The sequence below is a fragment of the Lampris incognitus genome, chromosome 5 (assembly GCF_029633865.1).
Source record: "Lampris incognitus isolate fLamInc1 chromosome 5, fLamInc1.hap2, whole genome shotgun sequence".
Taxonomy (NCBI): Eukaryota; Metazoa; Chordata; class Actinopteri; order Lampriformes; family Lampridae; genus Lampris; species Lampris incognitus.
In genome coordinates, this window is record NC_079215.1 from 20,126,259 (window position 1) to 20,147,664 (window position 21,406).

At 42.3% G+C, this 21,406-nt stretch overlaps 1 protein-coding gene across 1 annotated transcript in view; it reads right to left on the reverse strand.

Moving 5' to 3' along the window:
* Nucleotides 1–18,065: 18,065 nt before the first annotated feature.
* gne (glucosamine (UDP-N-acetyl)-2-epimerase/N-acetylmannosamine kinase) overlaps nt 18,066–21,406 on the reverse strand; it is a 29,807-nt gene continuing 26,466 nt past the window's right edge. Inside the window, exon 14 of the mRNA XM_056280134.1 lies at nt 18,066–18,363. Within this exon, the coding sequence (XP_056136109.1) occupies nt 18,128–18,363 (236 nt within the window). The 3' untranslated portion in view covers nt 18,066–18,127. The remainder of the gene's footprint in view (nt 18,364–21,406) is intronic.

The following is a 21,406-nucleotide window of genomic DNA, read 5'->3' on the forward strand; positions in this document are numbered from 1 at the left end:
CTAATCGTCTTGACGCATGTCATTCTATTATATTGGAACGTGCACGGACTCATTAGCCCTTGGCTAACGGGCCGGACGCTCGTCGACTGGTTTACGTAGTCGCCCGTGGTGCAGAAGGCACGGGTTTGCGTCCCGGTGTGGGTTCCATTTCTGCTCGGGTACAATATTGTAGCGAATTCGGGGGGCAGCCCGGCCGGAACGCCACAGCCGGGGCGCGAACTCGTGTATTCCACACCGCGGACGACAACGTTAACCAGTCGACTAAAGGGTCCGACCCGTTAGTCAAGGGCTACCGAGCCTATTCATCCGTGCCTCCGGGTTCGCACCGCGGCTGTGACGGTCCGGCCGGGGACGCCTTTCCCGAAGGAAGGGGGCAATGTAACGATCACGGATGAATAGGCTCGGTAGCCCTTGGCTAACGGGTCGGACCCTTTAGTCGACTGGTTAACGTAGTCGCCCGCGGTGCGGAATACATAAGTTCGCGTCCCGGCTGTGACGGTCCGGCCGGGCTGCCCCCCGAATTCGTTACAGTATCGACTCTGGAGTCCTTCAACAACATATGACGTCACGGATTATGATCGGGCACATTCGATGTGTTTTTTACAATCCACGTTGACATAGAGTTGGTTAGTAAAGGTGCGAGGGCAGAAGGCCCGAGCTGCGTCTAAGGAGCGAAGCCGCAGGCTCAGGACCCCCCCCCCCCCCCGCTTTGAAAGCGCGCGAGGGCCGAAGGCGCGAGCTGCGTCCAAACTCAATCTTACTGTTTCCCGCTGTTCCTAAACTGAACTAGCCCCTACCCAAGCCCCTACACAATCATAATGCGTGAAGTAGTGATGTCATCTGTAGTCGCAAGACCCCGAGCACATCCGGTAGGGCGAGTAGATCAAGTACTCACACCGGCTGTGGCGGTTCCCGGGCTGCCCCCCGAATTCGCTACAATGTTTTATAGGGTGCTCTCAGCATGGGGTCACCATGATCGTGCCCCACAACTCATTATTTAAAGCGAGTTGAACATGATGTTTTCAGCAGTGTTTTCAACTGCTCACTTCGAACACTGACGGGCCCCATGCTCACCAAACGAAGACTGCTAGAAGTACTGACCTTTATGTAACAGGTACAGGAAGATATTTGGAATATATTGGACAGTGGAATATATTGGAAGATATTTGGAATATATTGGACATTTATTACATTGTCATATGCAATAAATGCGCAACAATGTTACTTATGAAGGAAATATATACATATTACTTGTTACACTGAATTATTAATCATGTTGTGCACTACTCCATGTGACATCTAGTGGGGCAAGGCCCACCGGCCCCTAATGAAGAATATGAATATGAATATGTGAATATGATCATACAATCTTTTAAAGTATCAATGCTTTGCAATTGATGTCATCGGGGGCATTCAGGGCATCGTGAGTTTCTTTGGGTCCTACTCAGAGGTGAAACTCCTCTGCATTGGGGCTCGCAACAGTTTAGGGCCCGCACTCATGGACCCCTCTTTATCTTGCCACTATCATATCAAAGATCTCAACTCGAGCACTGAGTCTACGCAATACGGAATGTTAAAAAATGTGCAAGTTGTCCCCCATGTAATTAGGGCAGCAAAATCAACACAGAAGTTAGCTAGCGAAGTGTCAAGACTTAACACAGCAAAAAGCATGGAGAGTGCACCTATGATGTAAGTAGAACTTATTTATTAGTTATGCTCAAGCATGAAAAATGTTAAAATGTGTGGGTGCACCATCACTGATAATGTTTTCATCTGTTATGGTGCTCCGACACCAGATTTTGTTAAGTAGGCTAGTCTATCACTGTCTTGGCCTTGCTATTATGCCTCCTCTTCTATAGCACGGTGGCCTGTTCTCCTAGTAATCATTTCATTTAGGCTTCAACTGTGCAGTGCATTTTACTGTTGCAGGTCATTTTAAAGCTGCATGCTTTCACTTCTTTCATTCACTACTGACATTATGTCTACTTTGTGGTTCTGGCTCTAGTGATATGGTAGACTGCTCAAAATCTAAAAATTTCTTCAAAAAATTTTTAAATAGTTGCATACTATGCAATTTATGCTTGAATATATTATTACATCTCTGGTTGGAAGACCCTGGTTGGGAACTGTGAAAATTTAGAATGGTTGAACCAAGACTCCGGCAGGCTGAGCATTACCAGTTGATTGTGTCAGACTTTTGTATTCTCAACAGACAGCAAATAAATGGTAGACTGCACAAGCACACATCAGACACACCGGCCCTCGACACAGCGTGCTCCATGAGGAATGGCGCTCCTTTCTCTGTTCTGCTCCCTCTACTCCTATATGACTGCACCTCCAAGGACTCAAGCCTCCTTAAAGTTTACTGATGTCAGAAAGCTGACTGGCCTCATGCACGATGGTGACAAGTAAACCACGAGATACTCATTAGTCTAACTTGTATTTTATTCATATCATTCATTCCAGATCTGTTTGTATTCATACATTTCCGTTCGCGTTTCTTACCAAAATGTTATAGCGTGAACACTTTAATCTGAAGACACGCAATTTGCAAATATTTCCCAATTGTAAATTTGCTAGTACTGCTCTAAGTATTTCTGTACTTCATTCATCAAAAACATCTTTGCCTTCAGATGCAACAACACATTTGCTTCTTGTCTTTTAGTTTTCAATCATTTCTGTTGAGGTGGCCTCCCTGAAATTATTTTCTGGTTTGTGTAACATGACTAGGATCAGTGTATGTGACCTTAAATAGGCCATAAACATTCACAACCAGCAGGAGAGTTGATCTAGTTAGGTAGTTAATTATTGACAGGTCTGACTCAAAGGGCTCAGGTTACTTATGTTCCGACAACAAATGAACAACAGACTAACATTAACCTGAGTCAATGCACACAAACAAATATACAGTTAAACCACTGAAAGGGCACATTTATACTCACATTTATACAAATGTACTCACGAATGTATGCATACATGTATATGGATACATTTTGTATGCAAATGCAATAAATTTGATGACGAAAATGCTGTTTTTACATTTTTTGTTTTGGATTCCCCCCTTTTTTCTCCCCAATTGTACCCGGCCAATTATCCCACTCTTCCGAGCTGTCCCGGTCGCTGCTCCAACACCTCTGCCGATCCGGGGAGGGCTGCAGACTACCACATGCGTCCTCCAATACATGTGGGGTCACCAGCCGCTTCTTTTCACCTGACAGTGAGGAGTTTCGCCAGGGTGACGTAGTAATGTAACATAACGTAATGTAACGTGTGGGAGGATCACGCTTTCCCCCCCAGTTGAACAGGCGCCCGGACTGACCAGAGGAGGCGCTAGTGCAGCGACCAGGACGCGTACGCCCGACCAAGCCGGAGGTAACACAGGGATTTGATAGCACAGGGATTCGAACCGGAGATCCCCGTGTTGGTAGGCAACGGAATAGACCGCTACGTTACCGGATGCCCCTGTTTTTACAGTTGTAATGTACAAAGCATTTATCTTGGTTACAGTCAGGTGAGGTTCTGAATGAATGAATGAATGAAATGAGAGAGAGAGAAGGTTAGATGATGTAGGGATAGTGAATCAGGAAGTGAGGTGGATTAGCAAGGAGGAAGTGAGGGCAGCTATGAAGAGGATGAAGAGTGGTAAGGCAGTTGGTCCTGATGACATACATGTGGAGGCATGGAGGTGTTTAGGAGAGATGTCAGTGGAGTTTTTAACTAGATTGTTTAACACAATCTTGGAAAGTGAGAGGATGCGTGAGCAGTGGAGAAGAAGCATACTGGTACTGATTTTCAAGAATAAGGGCGATGTGCAGAACTGCAGCAACGAAAGAGGTATAAAGTTGATCAGCCACAGCATGAAGATATGGGAAAGAGTAATAGAAGCTAGGTTAAGAGAAGAGGTGACGATTAGCGAGTAGCAGTATGGTTTCATGCCATGAAAGAGAACTACAGATGCGATGTTTGCTTTGAGAATGTTGACTGAGAAGTATAGAGAAGACCAGATGGAGTTACATTGTCTTTGTGGATTTAGAAAGCATATGACATGGTGCCAAGAGAAGAGGTGTGGTATTGTATGAGGAAGTTGGGAGTGGCAGAGAAGTATGTAGGAGTGGTGCAGGATACGTATACGGGAAGTGTGACAGTGGTGAGGTGTGCGGTTGGAATGACAGATGGGTTCAAGGTGGAGGTGGGATTACATCAAGGATTGGCTCTAAGCCCTTTCTTGTTTGTAATGGTGATGGACAGGTTGACGGATGAGATAAGGCAGGAGTCTCCGTGGACTATGATGTTTGCGGATGACATTGTGATCTGTAGTGAAAGTAGGGTGCAGGTTGAGGAGAGCCTGGAGAGGTGGAGGTATGCACTGGAGAGAAGAGGAATGAAAGTCAGTAGGAGCAAGATGTAATACCTATGCATGAATGAAAGGGAGGACGGTGGAATGGTGAAGATGCAAGGACTAGAGGCGAATAAGGTGTATGAGTTTAAATACTTGGGGTCAACTGTCTAAAGTAATGGGGGGAGTGCAGAAGAGAGGTGAAGAAGAGAGTGCAGGCAGGGTGGAGTGGGTTGAGAAGAGTGTCAGGAGTGATTTGTGACAGAAGGGTACCAGCAAGAGTTAAAGGGAAAGTTTACAAGATGGTTGTGAGACCAGCTATGTTATATGGTTTGGAGAGTGGCACTGACGAAAAGACAGGAGGCGGAGCTGGAGGTGGCCGAGTTGAAGATGCTAAGATTTTCACTGGGAGTGATGAAGAAGGGCAGGATTGGGAACGATTATATTAGAGGGACAGCTCAAGTTGGACGGTTTGGAGACAAAGCAAGAGAGGCAAGATTGAGATGGCTTGTTCATGTGTGGAGGAGAGATGCTGGGTATATTGGGAGAAAGATGTTGAATATGGAGCTGCCAGGAAAGAGGAAAAGAGGAAGGCCAAAGAGGTTTATGTGGTGAGGGAGGACATGCAGGTGTGACAGAGGAAGATGCAGAGGACAGGAAGAAATGGAAACGGATGATCCGCTGTGGCGACCCCTAACGGCAGCAGCCGAAAGTAGTACTAGTAGTAGTAGACAGTCAGGTGCAGTTCTCGACCACACTAATGGGGGGAGGGGGGTGTCAATGAATTGTGTGTGTGTGTGTGTGTGTGTGTGTGTGTGTGTGTGTATGGAGGGGGGGCTTACTTATGCTATCTTATTCGAAAGCAAGGTTATTTGAAAATGCAATAAAGTACAGCAGATAAAAAGATTGTTTGAATGCAAATACTACAGCGATAACTTCAAAAATCCACAACACATTAGGCTGTACTGCACTGCAGGCTGAAAGGAAGCTCTGAAAGCCAGATCAGAAAACGGCAGGCCTAACAACCATTGAAAGGGATGGTGAGATTAGTGCGCCCTCTTTACAATCGAACTGGTATAAACATCCCTGCACGTAGGCCTATTACATATTACCACATCACATTCCATGAGGAAGGCATGGACAGCCAATGACAAGAAGTGAAGGGAATCCGAGGGGTACTGCCTTGGAAATTCTGGGTACAAGAATGGGTGTGTGGAGGTAATGTGAAATTATGTTGAGAGCTGGTTCGAAACGTGTACGGTGGCCCTGAGGTGCAAATCACAACAGCAATTCAGAAAACAGCCCTGGGGCAAAGATGTCGTTGTGTTTTGCCCCTCAGGGCCGTTTTCTGAAATGCTGTTGTGATTTGCACTTCAGGGCCACCATAGGGATGGCATTAGTATAATTAATTTTGCAAATCGACGTCAACAATTTTAACGAGTCATAAAAACTGAGCAGTGAGGTCAATCAGTCACTGGTAATTTACAAGTAAAGCAACCAACCATGGGTGCACAATGTCTGTGGGAGGCTAATATAGAAAATGTATATATTACATGTCATAAGGCTGCAGTTTGCGTGATCTTTGGACTCACTCTTTAGAGAATTCATTTTTGAGGTAAGTTGGAAAGTAAATTTTGAGGGCATGTCCATTGAAAGGATTGTTATGGTGGCTCAACTATCATTTGAGGAGAAAAACAATGTCTAATTAGTAGAAAGTGCAGCAAATTCATAGTTTTACATAATCAGTGTAAAACCATTTTGGAAGTGTCCTCAAATAGGACTCTGGGGAATTTATAGCATGGCAACAACAAAGGTGGCAAATTGACATTTTTAAAACAAGTTTCCATAGTAACACTGAGAACTCATGTTAATTGCTTTGTATCTTAAATTGAAAATAACCGGCCGCTGTGACACTTGACCTCTGTGCCATCTACATGAAGCATGGTTTAGACGGAATGAGAGAGGGAGACAAAGAGGGCAACATGTTAGAGAGGCAATTTGTCTTTTAATCATTCCAATTTTTCAGGATTATAAGAATAAAGTCATAAAAATACAGAGCATAGAAATAATTAAACAGGCAGGGCTCATACAAATAAATATGAGTTTGGCATTGGAGCTGAACAGACAGCAGACAGAGAGAAGTGGCACGGTGGCCCAGTGTGTTGTCACCTCACAGCAAGAAGGTCCTGGGTTTGAACCCCGGGGTTGTCCAACCTTGGGGGTCATCCCAGGTCGTCCTCTGTGTGGAGTTTGCATGTTCTCCCCATGTCTGCGGTGGGTTTTCTCCGGGTGCTCCGGTTTCCTCCCACAGTCCAAAGACATGTTAGGGCTAGTACTCCTGTCTGTGCCCCTGACAGGGGCATGGCAAAACGAACCGGAGCTGGTCCCCGGGTGCTGCACAGCAGCTGCCTACTGCTCCTAGCAACACAGCTAGGATGGGTTGAATGCAGAGCAGAATTTCCCAACAGAGATTAATAAAGTATACCAAAATCAAATAAAAAAAAAAAGACAATGATACACGGCAGATATCAGGGACGGGGGGTTGATGTAAACTCATTTTGACGGAAACAGACGTCCTCATTTCAACAACTAAATAGCTTTAAAAGTCCTTTCAACAAAAACTGAGTGTAAAATTAATTTACAGTGAATCAACCCAAATAATAAAATAATGTAAGAGGGGTAGGCACTACACACAGTATGCTGAGGCCTGGATGCGTGGCTGCTGTATGACTTTTCCAAATATGAGCCTTTGGTACTTCCTGTCAACTAAAGACATGTGTGACCCCTGAATAGTTAAAAATGATATTTGGAGTCTTATGAGCGTCACATACATTTTAAGGCAGGGAACATTGAAGTTAAAGAGGCATGCATTTTCAGAAAGTGGCAAGGAATTGAAAATGAAAGTTTAGGAAAAAAAAACATGTAAAAATTGCAAAAATTATATTATTCAAAAAACTATAATGTAAACAACTTTCCAGTTACATTGAGGTTGTTAGTTGGGGTTTTAGCAACAAAGTTCAATGTTGGTTGCATCCATGTTCCTTGGTAATGAGAATAGCCCACTTTTTTTCTTTTCTTTTTTTTTTTAAGATTTTGAGAATCTACCTTCTGCAAAATACAGCTGTTCCATATGTACTCATGGGACTGTGCAGTGGAGCACTCCTGTTAAATTTTACTGATTTTAAATCATATTGAACAGAAAGCGGTGTGGAGGAGGCAAGCAAGGTTAGAGGCACAAAACTTGATAGAAAAATTAAAAAATACACACAGTAAAGACAAGTGTAGGCAGTCTTTCTGTGTCTGTGTTGTTGTGGGCTGGATTATTTTCTGCTGGACTAGCTATTGACTAAAGCTTGCAGAGAATTAAGTTTTACATCAAAATTTTGTGTAAGTCAGGACATATTTCACAATAATGATCAAACAGCTGTACATCATCCCTTACATATAATCCCCCTAAATCGGCCCTAATACTGTTAATGTTTTGTTGGTCAGTAGATTACATGAACATTATGGTCTATATTGGGTGGCACCGTGGCGCAGTGGTTAGCGCTGTCGTCTCACAGCAAGAAGGTCCTGGGTTCGAACCCCAGGGTTGTCCAACCTTGGGGGTCATCCCAGGTCGTCCTCTGTGTGGAGTTTGCATGTTCTCCCTGTGTCTGCGGTGGGTTTTCTCCAGGTGCTCCGGTTTCCTCCACCATCAAAAAAGACATGCATGTTAGGGTTAATACTCCCATCTGTGCCCCTGACTGAGGCATGGCAAGACAAACTGGCGTTGGTCCCCGGGTGCTGGACAGTGGCTGCCCACTGCTCCTAGCTACACAGCTAGGATGGGTTGAATGCAGAGCATAATTTCCCCGTGGGGATTAATAAAGTGTATATTAAAAAAAAACAAAAACAAAAAAAAAAGTACTTAGAATTCAGGGGGAAAAGATGCTCCAAAGTTAAAAAGCACATATCACTGTACTTAAGTTAAAAAAACACCATGTTACAACATTCAGCTCTGATCTGCCAGCAGAGAAGCCATATAATTAAAACACAGGGATTGCTTCATGTAAGTTTTGATTTTAAAAGAACATACAATGATGCTTCTTCCAAGCCAACTAGTCCCATGTCGTCTCCTGTCCACCTACTAAAAGCAATGCATTCTTGATAAACGATCAATCTTCACATAACAAAACACTTGACACGATCAGCCGCCTCCCTTATCAGCAAAACAGATCATTCAACCATTGTAGCTCGTCGTTCATGCTCAACTGAATTACGATTTACTTCATTACTGAATGTTTTATGCAGAAAGCCAGCATATAAAGGGAAAATAGAGAGCATCTTGGATGGAGAGAGATCTCTCCATCACATGATCCATCACATGATTTAGAGGAACTTCATATATAAAATGAGCCTTCCTTTCAATGATGTAATTTACATCAAACTTCATACTACAGGAGTAGAAATGGGCCACTGTCATGTATCTATATATGTCATGTATCACACCCCCTTTATGAATCCATCAGATATACCTTCTGTTTCCTCCCCGGATTTTTTTTTTTTTTACATTTTTTTGCATTTTTATTTTGCTATCACGTTATTATCATTGTTATTCAATTTCTCTTGTTGCACAGTATTGGAGTTTGCACTAAATAATTTCATTGCTTATGGTACTTGTACAGTATGTGAAGAATAAACCTTTGATTCTTGAATCACATAACTCCTGACGTGTCATTGGATGTCTGTGTCTATGGCCCACATGAACTCAGTCTGCACCAACTTTCAACTGAATGGCAGGAAGTTATTTTTCTCCAAAAATTTTTACACCAGAGTCCCAGCAGTTTGAGAATGTACCGCATGGTTTTTATCAACTGGCTAAAATCCCATAAACTCTAAGCAGCGCCATTCCCCTGCACTTGTCACATGGGAATGTTTATAAGGAACAAAAAAAAAATTACCCCTAAAAATACTTATTGGGGTAGAAAAACAACTGCTGAAATATTTTTTATATTTAACAAAACCTCTTTGATTAACAAAAATATCTTTCAAGTATAACTTAGGTGTTGCAGCTTTGAATATAAAGATAAATCTGTATTGCAGGACTAGTACCTATATTTACCTTTTAGTGATTTTTTAAAAATTCTTCACAGCAGTATATATTACAAAACTTATATCAGAACAATTTCCCCTGCCGTTCAAGTTTTTTTCTTCTTCCAATTTACAAGTAAAAAAAAAAAAACAACAACAAAATATCAAGAAAAAAAGGCAAACTTTAAGAACTTTATACAATTTGGGAGAGGTAAAGTTTGTACACAAGACTCTATACAGGAGAGAGGTGATGTGAGGATTCCCAGTTTGCAGTAGGGAGACTGTGAAGGTTCCCAATGCGTGGTAGGGAAAGGGAGTATGAGGGTACAGAGAGAGGATATATTAAAATCTAATTAATTAAATATTGCCACAAAATCTGGCCTTAAGGGCCTCACATATTTGACCCACTTGGTCCAGAATTTAACAAACTTATTTTTCTGAAGACAGAGGGAAAAAGTAATCTTTTCCATAACATAAATGTAATTTACGATATCTATCCACTCCTGTATTGTGGGGGGTTCAGGACGTAATCAACGCCTTGTGAGCGCTGTTTTACCAGCACAGGTCAAAATACCAATTAAATATTCATCCAGCCGTCCTGCCTGGAAATCAGCATTTCCTAAGAATATTGTGGAAAATTGCAAGGGCAGATCATTGTTAAGTATGCTTTTCAATGCTTTGTGAAGCTCTGCCCAGAAAGGTCTTATCATTGGGCACTCCCAGAATATGTGCTAGTGGTTGGCTTCCTGAAGTCCACACTGTCTCCAACATTTGGTGTCCCCCCCCCCATCAATATGTGCTTTCTGTTTTGGTGTAATAAAAATTGAATAAAACACTTCCACCCAAACTCCCGCCATATGTGGGAGTTGGTGCATTTCCACTGGAATTTACATACATCAAGGCAATCCTCATTTGATATTGTAAAGTTACCTACTTTTTCCCATTTTTCTTTAATGTACTCGGTAGAGTGGGATTTTTTTGTATCATAAGGCCTTTATCTCGAGATAACGCCCTTATTTGAGTCTTTTTGATAGGCAACAATAAATATCCTCAGTATGGGATCATTAAAGTCTGTTTTATCTTTAATGTTATGTTCAAAATGATACGTATCTGGAGATATCTATAAAAATCAGATTTTTCAAGATCATATTCTTTCCTCAAGTTTTCAAAGTCTTTTAAGTGTCCCTCTTCTGTTAGGGAATAGCATGTTGTTATTCCTTTTGAAATCCAGGACTTAAATCTATAATCAATTTTATTAGGCTTTAACTCAGGATCATGGGTACACCATTGAATCATTTGTAATGTATGGCCCAGTTTATATTCTTCTCTAATCATGTTCCAGATTTTTAGTTGGGCGTTAATCCATGGATTTTGCACCTTATCTATAAACCTCCCTAAATTTTTGTGAGCCAATACTGCATGAATTGGAGGACCATTCAATATCTTTCCACCTGGCATGAAATATTGGGTTACATATGTTGATTAAGGGTTTAGTCTGGGCTGCATAAAAATAATCCTTAAAACATGGTAATAACATTCCTCCCTTCTTCCTTGGTAGTTGTAGAGTTTTGAGTTTAACCCTGGGGGTTTTTCCCCCCTGCCAAATAAATCTGGAAAAGATGTTATTCAATTCGGAGAATTGTTTTGAAGAAATATCTACAGGGAGTGCTTGAAATAAATAGCGATACTGTGGAAGGATGTTCATCTTTACAGAATAAATTTGATTACTGAGACCAAGGAAAGAGACAGCATTCCATCTGTGTATGTCATCTTTAATTTTTGTTAAGAGGGGACCATAATCTATCTCTGCCGGTGTTGAGGTTTTTTTCGGTAAGTATATTCCTAAATATTTCAATAAGTTCTGATCCCAATTAAGGTGGAATTTTTCTCCAAGGTGTTTTGAGGGTATATAATTAAAAGCCAAAATCTGCGTTTTGTTTAATCAATCAATCAATCAATCAATCAAGTTGCATTTTATATAGCACTTTTCTAGCTGCAACAGCCACTCAAAGCGCTTTACATTTCTGGTCAAATCTGAATTTACATTTAGTTTATATCCTGCATATCTACCAAATGTTTCAGAAGTTTCATTAATTCAGAAAACGAGTTCCGGGCTTTACTTAAATGAATCAAAATATCATCAGCGTACAATTCTGCCATTAGAACATTAATTTTCCTGTGTAATAATGTAGCGGACGAGTTTTTTGATGAATCTAGTTTTGGGTTGAGACGTATGTTCCAGTCTCCACTGCATATAACAATTCCTGTGGCCCCTATCATCAAATCAAATACTTTTCTGTAAAAAGCAAAATCACTTCCGGGGGGGGGGCATAAATGCTAATAAGAACGGTGGGAGGCGGAACCTGGTGTAGAAAAAAACGGATTTCTTAACAAAAACAAACCCTAAGTCAAAATATACACAAAAAAGGCAACTAACTCTTAACTAACCAGGCTTGGATAACAAAACAAACTCAGATCAGACCAAATGAAAGAAACAAGAACACTAACAGGTTTCACCCTTCTTCTCAACGAGTATTGAGTCTTGACACAAGCGCTCGCTCTCTGGTTAACAACAATGCTGGCCCACTGGCACTGTTCGGCGTCTCTCTCCAAGGCTATATACCCAGCTGATGAAGAATTGATATCACCTGGGCTCAACCAGCAGCTCCACAGGAGGCGGGGCATTACCTTGAGAGGGAAAATTACACAGACACCCAACACATAGCACTAGGGCCATAACACCCCCTCCCATAAAAACAAACCCCAGGTTTGTATATGAGAGAGTAATTGCACATACACATAACACACGGCACTAAATACAAACCCTAGGTTTGTATTCAAGAGGGTAATCCTCTTCAAATTCGCCAGCTCCAAACATAGCTCCTCTGCCTTAACCTGCTTTGCATGGCACTGCTGTGTGAGGTCAGCGACAGCGGACTTGAGGTGTGCAACTTTCACCCCCTGCTTCTTTAGAGTGGCTGTGTTGAGGGATCTTGCTCCTTCTGGCTGCTCGTTCAGGTGCTTGCACTGAGCCTTAAGCTCAGAGACTTCCTGCTCCAGGGCCTGAGTATATTCTGGAGTACCTGCAGGGCTGGTTTTGGAGAAAACAGCGGGCTGGGGGGGGGGGGTTGGCACGGCAGGGGTTGCTGAAGGCTGAAGAAGCTGGGTGGAAGAGACCTGGGGTTGGGCTCTCTTCTGGAGCTGGCTTAGGTCCTCCCTTCTCTTTCTCGTCTGAGACATGACCGCCTTCCGACTGCTGTTCTGCCGCTTGTGTTTTAAGGCCTTACAGTTGGCAACTAAATGTCCAGGCTTATGGCAAAAGAAACACTGTTTCTCCACATTAGTATCTGGAGGAGGGGTACTGAGACGTGAAGCCTGGATGACATGCCAGTTAGCGTTCCGTGAGGAGGAATCACGGCGGGAGGAAATATTACGCTGCACCAAGACGTTTTTGTGTGTAAGCACAAATTCGTCTGCCAACACCACAGCCCGATGCAGAGTGGACACTTTTTGTACGTTCAAGTAAGTGACAATATGGTCAGGCACACAGTTCTTAAATTCCTCCAACAATACCAGCTCTTTTAAGGACACCAAATCGCGGGCCTTACAAGCCGAACACCATCGCTCCAAGAGAAGGAATTTTCCCCACGCAAAGTCAGTGTACGTCTGATTTTGGCTTTTCCTGAGACCTCTGAAATGCTGTCGGTACGCCTCTGGAACTAACTCATATGCCCACAGAATAGCACTTTTGAGTTTTTCATACACAAGGCTATCTGCGATAGAAAGTGAGGCACAAGCTTCCAGAGCTTTTCCCGTTAATTTACACTGGAGCAATATAGCCACCATCCTGTGGCCAGCTCAATGCTGCAGCTATGCGCTCAAATGCATTGAAGTACGTTTCAACCTCAGCCTCATGGAACACAGGGACCAAAGGGATGTTTTTGGTCTCATAAATGTGCTGGTAGAGCTTGGTGTCAGCAACTCACTAGCGACTAGAACCAGAACCTGACTGCAACTCTAACTGTCGCATTTTGATGGCTGTCTCTGCCTCCAACCTCCTCAATTCCAACTCCCTGCGAAGCTGGAATTCTCTCGCCCTTTCTCTTTCCTCCTTTTCCAACTGGAGGCGAGCAAGATGGACTTTTAACCACACACCCAGTTTAGAACCAGGAGTAGACACATGTGACTCAAAAGTAGCCATAGCTAAGAGAACAAACAAACACCACACATGGGCTGAATGTTAATTAGCCTCCGCTACAGCCACTCGACCTCACAATTTTAAAGTCATGTCCACCGGTGGCAAATTACGGCAAGCTGGAAATAAACGTATGGTTAGCCTTACAAACCAACTCCCCCGGTTCCTGCCTGGTTAGAACTTCACCTATCTGTTTTCTCGGAGCGTGCCGGGCTTGGGGCGGCTTTAAAGGCTGAACTTCAGCGGCCTGAGCTCCGAAATGCCTACCTCCGCCAGGGAACATTGTCCCTGCCCAGGATTACTCCTAAAACAAGAAAGGCAAAATAACAAAAGAGTGTCCGATGGAAAGACTGATCAAAGCCCAGCTGGACACTCCCCTATTCTAACCAGGGAAGCTGTCTGAAACACCAAACGAATTACAATACTCACCACACCCACCACACAGCAACAACTTACACACACAAGGAATCCACCGTGGAACACTCTTATTCAAAAAAATAAAAATAAAAAATCCCGGACGAGCCCCCAATTGTTATGTTCCCCGTTAAAGGTCCAGGGGATGAGGGGAAGTAACAAAGAAAATAAAGTGTGCGGGTGAATAAGAAAGGTGGGATGTAAAACCCGGTGTAAAAACAAACGGATTTCTTAACAAAAACTAACCCTAAATCAATATATACACAAAAAAGGCAACTAAAAACGCTGGCTCTTAACTAACCAGGCTTGGATAACAAAAACTCAAATCAGACCAAAAAGAAAGAAACAAGAACACTAACAGGTTTCACCCTCCTTCTCGAGGAGTATTGAGTCTTGACACAAGCGCTCGCTCTCTGGTTGACAACAATGGCCCAATGGCCGATTCTGGCGGGCACCAACACTGGCCGTGTCTCTTTCTCTCTCTCTCTCTCTGGCTACCAACAATGCTGGCCCACTGGCACTGTTCGGCGTCTCTCGCCAAGGCTATATACCCAGCTGATGAAGACTTGATATCACCTGGGATCAACCAGCAGCACCACAGGAGGCGGGACATTACCTGGAGAGGGAAAATTACACAGACACCCAACACAAAGCACTAGGGCCGTAACACTAATATATATCTCTCTTTCTTGTCCGAGACCTCTGAAAGTTGCTCAAATGGTATTTTTTTGTGATACTAAAATTGCTATGCCTCTTCTATGATCTGATGAATAATACACCCTCGAAAACCCCATTCTTTTTAGTTTTTCATGTTCTGATGAAGTGAGATGCGTCTCTTGCAGGAGCACTATCTGTGCATGTTCCCTTTCCATTTTTGACAGTATTTGACTTCTCTTAGCTGGGTTTAAAATCCCATTCACGTTAAATGAAATAACTTTAAGGACTTGCTTATTCATACTCTCCTCCATTAATTACCACAAATAAACCTCTCCCAATGTCTCTACTGGCATTAGATTTGTACAACAAAAATATCTCTCCCAGGGAACAAACATAGAACAAGAACCAAGTCAAAACAATTTTTAACAAAAAGCCACCGTTATGAACAGTTGTTTCCAATGTTGAGGCTCATTTCAAAAGAGCCTTACGGGGCTTTGTGAAAGTCAAAGCCCCCATAAGGGAATGTCCCACATTGCAACAGAGGTGGGCCCTAAGGTGTGGCCGCATGCTAGCCAATGTCCAAATAAAGTTGTAAACAATAGAGAGATTATAGAGAACCAAAACCAAAACCAAAACAAAACAGTTCACCAATTAACAAGTCCCAACTCTTTTAATTAGTTAGAAAATAGAATTGTAGGATTTATATGTAGCTATATAAATAACCAAGGTGAGGCATAGCACTCAGAAACCAGATCAAACTTATCTGCATTTGGGCCAAAACTGTAGACCATCAGTCTCCTGTTTCGGGGATCGCCTTCTGAATTTCTGGAGTGTTTCTTTGTATTGAGAGTGGAGGTTTTTCTTAGGTTGTGTGCCGCCTTCCGCTGAGTCGAGTTTCTGATCTCCACTCCGGTCACGCCGTCTCCCCACCACCTGCCAGGTAGACAGGAGCTCGATCCCTTCTTGATCCGGAGCGGTGGAGGACTTCACCACAGTCACTGGGAATCCTCGTGAAGCCATATCCCTCTTTGACTTTGTAGCATCCTTGTATAGCTGGGTGCCGTCGTCATAGAAGACCCGCATCTTTGCAGGGTACGGTGTCTGAAACTTTATTTGTTTTTCTTTCAAAACTTTCTTGGCTTCAGCATATTCGCTGTGTTTCTTAAGCACTTCAGGGGGGAAATCATTGTCGACGTAAAAGCGGGCATTGTTGCAGAACACTTCTTTTTTCTGCCAGGCTCTCCGGAGCACCTCCTCTTTCATTCGATAACTCCCGAACTTGACCACTATAGATCGGGGCTTTGCCTGCGGGCCATTGGGCTTCGGTGCTAATGCCTGGTGTGCCTGCTCAATTCCGAGGTCTCTGTCACAGGGAAGGTCCAGCGCGCTTTTAAACAAGTTATCCATAAAGCCAACCATATCGGTGCCCTCTTTATCTTCGAGTATTCCGTAAACCCTTAAATTATCTCTCCACGCTCGGCCCTCCTGGTCTCTCAGCCTGGCTTCCAGGTTAGCCTGGCGCTGCGTTAGCCACTTGATTAGCGTTGATGTGGCTTGAAGCACAGACTCCATTTCGTTAATTCTCCCCTCTGCCTCGTCCAGTCTGTCGTTTGTTCTCTTTAGTTCTTGTTTAATGTTGCAGAGCTGTACCTTGTTGTCTCTTCTGAACTCCTGGAGTTTGTTGAGAATACATCGCAGGCTAACTTCGGGGCCATCTTTGCCATGTGGGTATGAGTTTGGGGAGCTACTTTGGCTGCCTCGCCTCACTTCGGGATCGTTTTCCATCACGTTCAGAACTAAACAGAACTAAAGTTTTTGGGGTTATTTCTCCAAACCGTCGGGAGCACGAAAATTAGGCTGTCATCCTCTCGGTGGCGGAACCGGCACCTTTTAGTGGTTTTAGTTATTAGTCTGCAGTTTTGTCGCCAACAGTAAGCCTCCTCTCAAACGCACCTATGAAGGAATCAGGAATGGCCTTTTCTGCAGAAGAGCAAGAGAGGTACACGCAGCAATATCTACTGTAGTAGCAGCAGCAACTTGTTAAAAAAACATCAAATATAGTTGGATATAGTCTTAATACACAGTGCAAAGATGGCAATGTCAGTAGATGATAAGCTATGGGCCCATACAAAAATGAAACCAGACTTTGGTCCTCTATTGTCTCATCTGAAAGGCCGTCTTTGTCATTCTAATGGAGGGAATGATTGGATGTTATTTGCTGCAATTAATTTATAATTAACTATATTATATTAATAATTAATCTATAATTAATAAATAAATGAAATAATTTGCCCCCCTAGATTAAAAACCCAAGAGCCTTGGGTTTTATTGACCATTGTACTTAAGAGCATATTCGTAGTGCTAACTTGGCAATGCATATCGGAATGGGACTTGGCCATGATGCAAAAGGATTTACATAAATTAACCAAGAAGATACAAAGCCAAACTATGTATATTTTGATTGTCATAGCACCCAAACCAAATTTCCCTAATCTGCTGATGTGTCCCAACATCCTGACTTTACTGATGAGGATTTTTACAGGTTTAAAAGTCAACACTGCCCATGGTGCCAAAAGTAATAATTACTTTGCGTGAGCACAATCCTTAAGAAGGATTGGTAGTATTGTTGGGTTTTTTTTTTTGTTTTTTTTTGCCTTACAATGATACACTCCAGATGGGCTATATATCTGGGAACCAGCCTGGGGGTCAGGAGCTGATATGCAAATGAATTTCAACCATTTCTGTAAAACATGACAACAACAGCAAAACTGACTTCATCCTTTTTTTCTTAATAAAAGTACTGATCAATTCTGAGGTTCCATTCGCCAAGAGGGTTTCCATGTTGTCTTGCTGTCATGTTGTTTCCATGTTCCCTCACACATATGAAGGCCACAGGGGAAAAACGATCAGTCACAATTTTGACTTGTAAGAGTTGTTGCCCTTAACCTACTCCCCAAGCGCTGTAGTTGCTCCCCACAAATTATTGACACCTAAAAAAATCAAAGTCCTGAGTTAGACACACCTTTTAAAAACATGTATAATGAAAGAACGATCAATGTCCAATGCGTACAAAGGAAAAATGATCACAGTGTCGCTGGCAAGGTCCTGGTCAGATCACGACCAGATCGAAAAACAAAAACAAAACAAAAAAGATATAAAATCAAACCATAATTTTTATGTAAAGTCTGTGAGAGTATTTTGAATCGTTAAAATTGATTTTCTCAAAAAAAAACAAAAAAACAAAAACCGTGACTGTGATCGTTTTCCCCCTGTGGCCTTCATATGCATATTCATGTCACACAAACACATCTACTATTTTTAGTCTGTAGTCCTCTGGTTGATGGTCCTTAGTAAAGCAGATTTCTGTGGGAGGTTGAGAGTTTTGATGCCATATGCGCAGACACATGGTATTTGTTGTCCTCTTGGGGGTGGTCGCTGGTATTTGTATGCCCCTAATATATCCTTCTAGTAGTATAATCTAAAACCATGCTAGCGGCCCCAAGTAAAGCTGGTTCCTCTAGGTCTGATGTGATGACCTCGATGGCCTGGGTGGATGGAAGGGCTCGCTGGGAGATGATGTGTTTAACTGGGTCGAGGTAGAAAGAGGCCAGCACACCAGAGAGAATCACCAGCGATGGGTTGACCATGTGGAGGATGTTAACAATGCCTATGCCAAGTGCAGTGGAGGCTGGAGAGAGAGAATAACAAGGAAGTTAGACTTGTCTGTGGTTTTGAGTCCAAATGTGAAGGCCAGTGGTATATTCACTATGCGGAGGAAGCCAGCGAGGCAGATAGTGGATGGAGAAGGGGGAGAAAATTAATCACATTTGGATCAAAATAATAAAAAACATTTCTGGATAAAACTTTTTAAGTCTACAATTTAACTGCAGTTTTGAGTATGCACAAGCAGATAGGTAGTTCATTAGTATCAGTAACGATGATGCTAATGCAGAATACTTCCTGGGGTAACCGTGTTTTGAGGGGTAACGATTAATTCTTAATGCAACAGCATTACATTACAACTCAGCTTACTCTGCTTCTGTTGGGGATTTTGGGCTTTGAGAATATATACACTACCGTTCAAAAGTTTGGGATCACCCAAACAATTTTGTGTTTTCCATGAAAAGTCACACTTATTCACCACCATATGTTGTGAAATGAATAGAAAATAGAGTCAAGACATTGACAAGGTTAGAAATAATGATTTGTATTTGAAATAAGATTTTTTTTACATCAAACTTTGCTTTCGTCAAAGAATCCTCCATTTGCAGCAATTACAGCATTGCAGACCTTTGGCATTCTAGCTGTTAATTTGTTGAGGTAATCTGGAGAAATTGCACCCCACGCTTCCAGAAGCAGCTCCCACAAGTTGGATTGGTTGGATGGGCACTTCTTTGAGCAGATTGAGTTTCTGGAGCATCACATTTGTGGGGTCAGTTAAACGCTCAAAATGGCCAGAAAAAGAGAACTTTCATCTGAAACTCGACAGTCTATTCTTGTTCTTAGAAATGAAGGCTATTCCATGCGAGAAATTGCTAAGAAATTGAAGATTTCCTACACCGGTGTGTACTACTCCCTTCAGAGGACAGCACAAACAGGCTCTAACAGGTACTATTTAATGAAGATGCCAGTTGGGGACCTGTGAGGCGTCTGTTTCTCAAACTAGAGACTCTAATGTACTTATCTTCTTGCTCAGTTGTGCAACGCGGCCTCCCACTTCTTTTTCTACTCTGGTTAGAGCCTGTTTGTGCTGTCCTCTGAAGGGAGTAGTACACACCGGTGTAGGAAATCTTCAATTTCTTAGCAATTTCTCGCATGGAATAGCCTTCATTTCTAAGAACAAGAATAGACTGTCGAGTTTCAGATGAAAGTTCTCTTTTTCTGGCCATTTTGAGCGTTTAATTGACCCCACAAATGTGATGCTCCAGAAACTCAATCTGCTCAAAGAAGTGCCCATCCAACCAATCCAACTTGTGGGAGCTGCTTCTGGAAGCGTGGGGTGCAATTTCTCCAGATTACCTCAACAAATTAACAGCTAGAATGCCAAAGGTCTGCAATGCTGTAATTGCTGCAAATGGAGGATTCTTTGACGAAAGCAAAGTTTGATGTAAAAAAAATCTTATTTCAAATACAAATCATTATTTCTAACCTTGTCAATGTCTTGACTCTATTTTCTATTCATTTCACAACATATGGTGGTGAATAAGTGTGACTTTTCATGGAAAACACAAAATTGTTTGGGTGATCCCAAACTTTTGAACGGTAGTGTATAAGAGCCTGACCGATGTGGGATTTTTAAGACTGATACCGATTTTGACACTTGAGGATTTAAAAATCCATTGATGTATCAGCCAATATTCTTCTCTTCTTTTTTTCCAGAAACACATAACATAAACACTTTCCTCAACATTTGTTATGTGTAGTTATTTAATAGTTATTTAAGAGTCCCCACCAAGATAACATGACATAATGCAGTTTAAAAATAAACTTGTTCTATTGTCATAAATAGCATCTAACTCTAACCCATCTCATACTTTACATTAAACTGATAGTGACCTTGAGTAAACGCTGCTGTTGAATGCATCTAACACTACATGACTGTCTGCAACGAGGACTTGTGACTTCAGGATTTTACACATCTGAAAGAGAAGCTAGATAACTTTGTTTGGCTACCAAGCCATGTTATATACTTGTTCAGCTCACGTTTATTTGTATGTCCCCTCTGGTTTAATAATTTCCAATGCATCGACTGTAACTACAGACATGCAAGTCGCAGATATATTTACCATTGCTTCATTTAGGCAGAATAAGTTACATGCTATATTTTAACCACTCATTAATGTTAGCGGTCTTGCACTGATAAACATGGTATTAGCTAACTTTGTGGGTAACCTAATCTGGCATTGGACAGCGTTATAAGCTGCTGTAAGCGATGTTGCCATAGAATTTTTAGAAGTGACGAGGGAGAATGATAGGACCGTTGTTTGTTTACTTTCTAGAACTACCACACTGTTTCATGAATAAACCTGCAATCAAGTTTGTCAACAGCTTAGCCTACACCACTCAACTACCACAACATTAAACATAATTTTGATGTTTGACTGATGGTACCGGCTTTCATGTTACCACAGAAAAATCAGGCATGGCTCACATGAATGTTGTCAGGCTTATTTAGGCTAAGAGGAGAAGTGATGGGGGATATTTATTATTACTTAATGCATTTCATGTGACGATTATCAATTTACCATGAACACAGATGATCTCCGCCGTGGGCTACTCTGCACCGTGGCGAAGTTAGTTTTAAGTTGGATATTTGACACATGTTCACTGCGGATCCAGCAGCTTCCCCTCACTTAGTTTCACCCAGTGTGGGCAGTGAGAGGACGGTTAGCTCACCTCCGAGTGCTCGCTCTTAACCGCTGGAAATGAAGTCACTGGATGTGGAATAAATGTCGTTCGAATATCTGACTTAAAACTAACCTCACTATGTTCTACTCTGCTCGACTCTGCTTGGGTCAGCTGATTGTTCTGATTTGTGGCATTCCAAACACGTGTGTTGCCAACAGTGGAGTTGCAAACTACATAACAACAATCTTCCATCTCTCCGTTTCTTTTTTAATTGTCATTTATCGGTCGTCATAAACGCAGATACCAATTTATCTGGAATTAGCTCTTATCGGCATCCCAATTTATCGGTCAGGCTTATACTATATATATATGTGTGTGTGTGT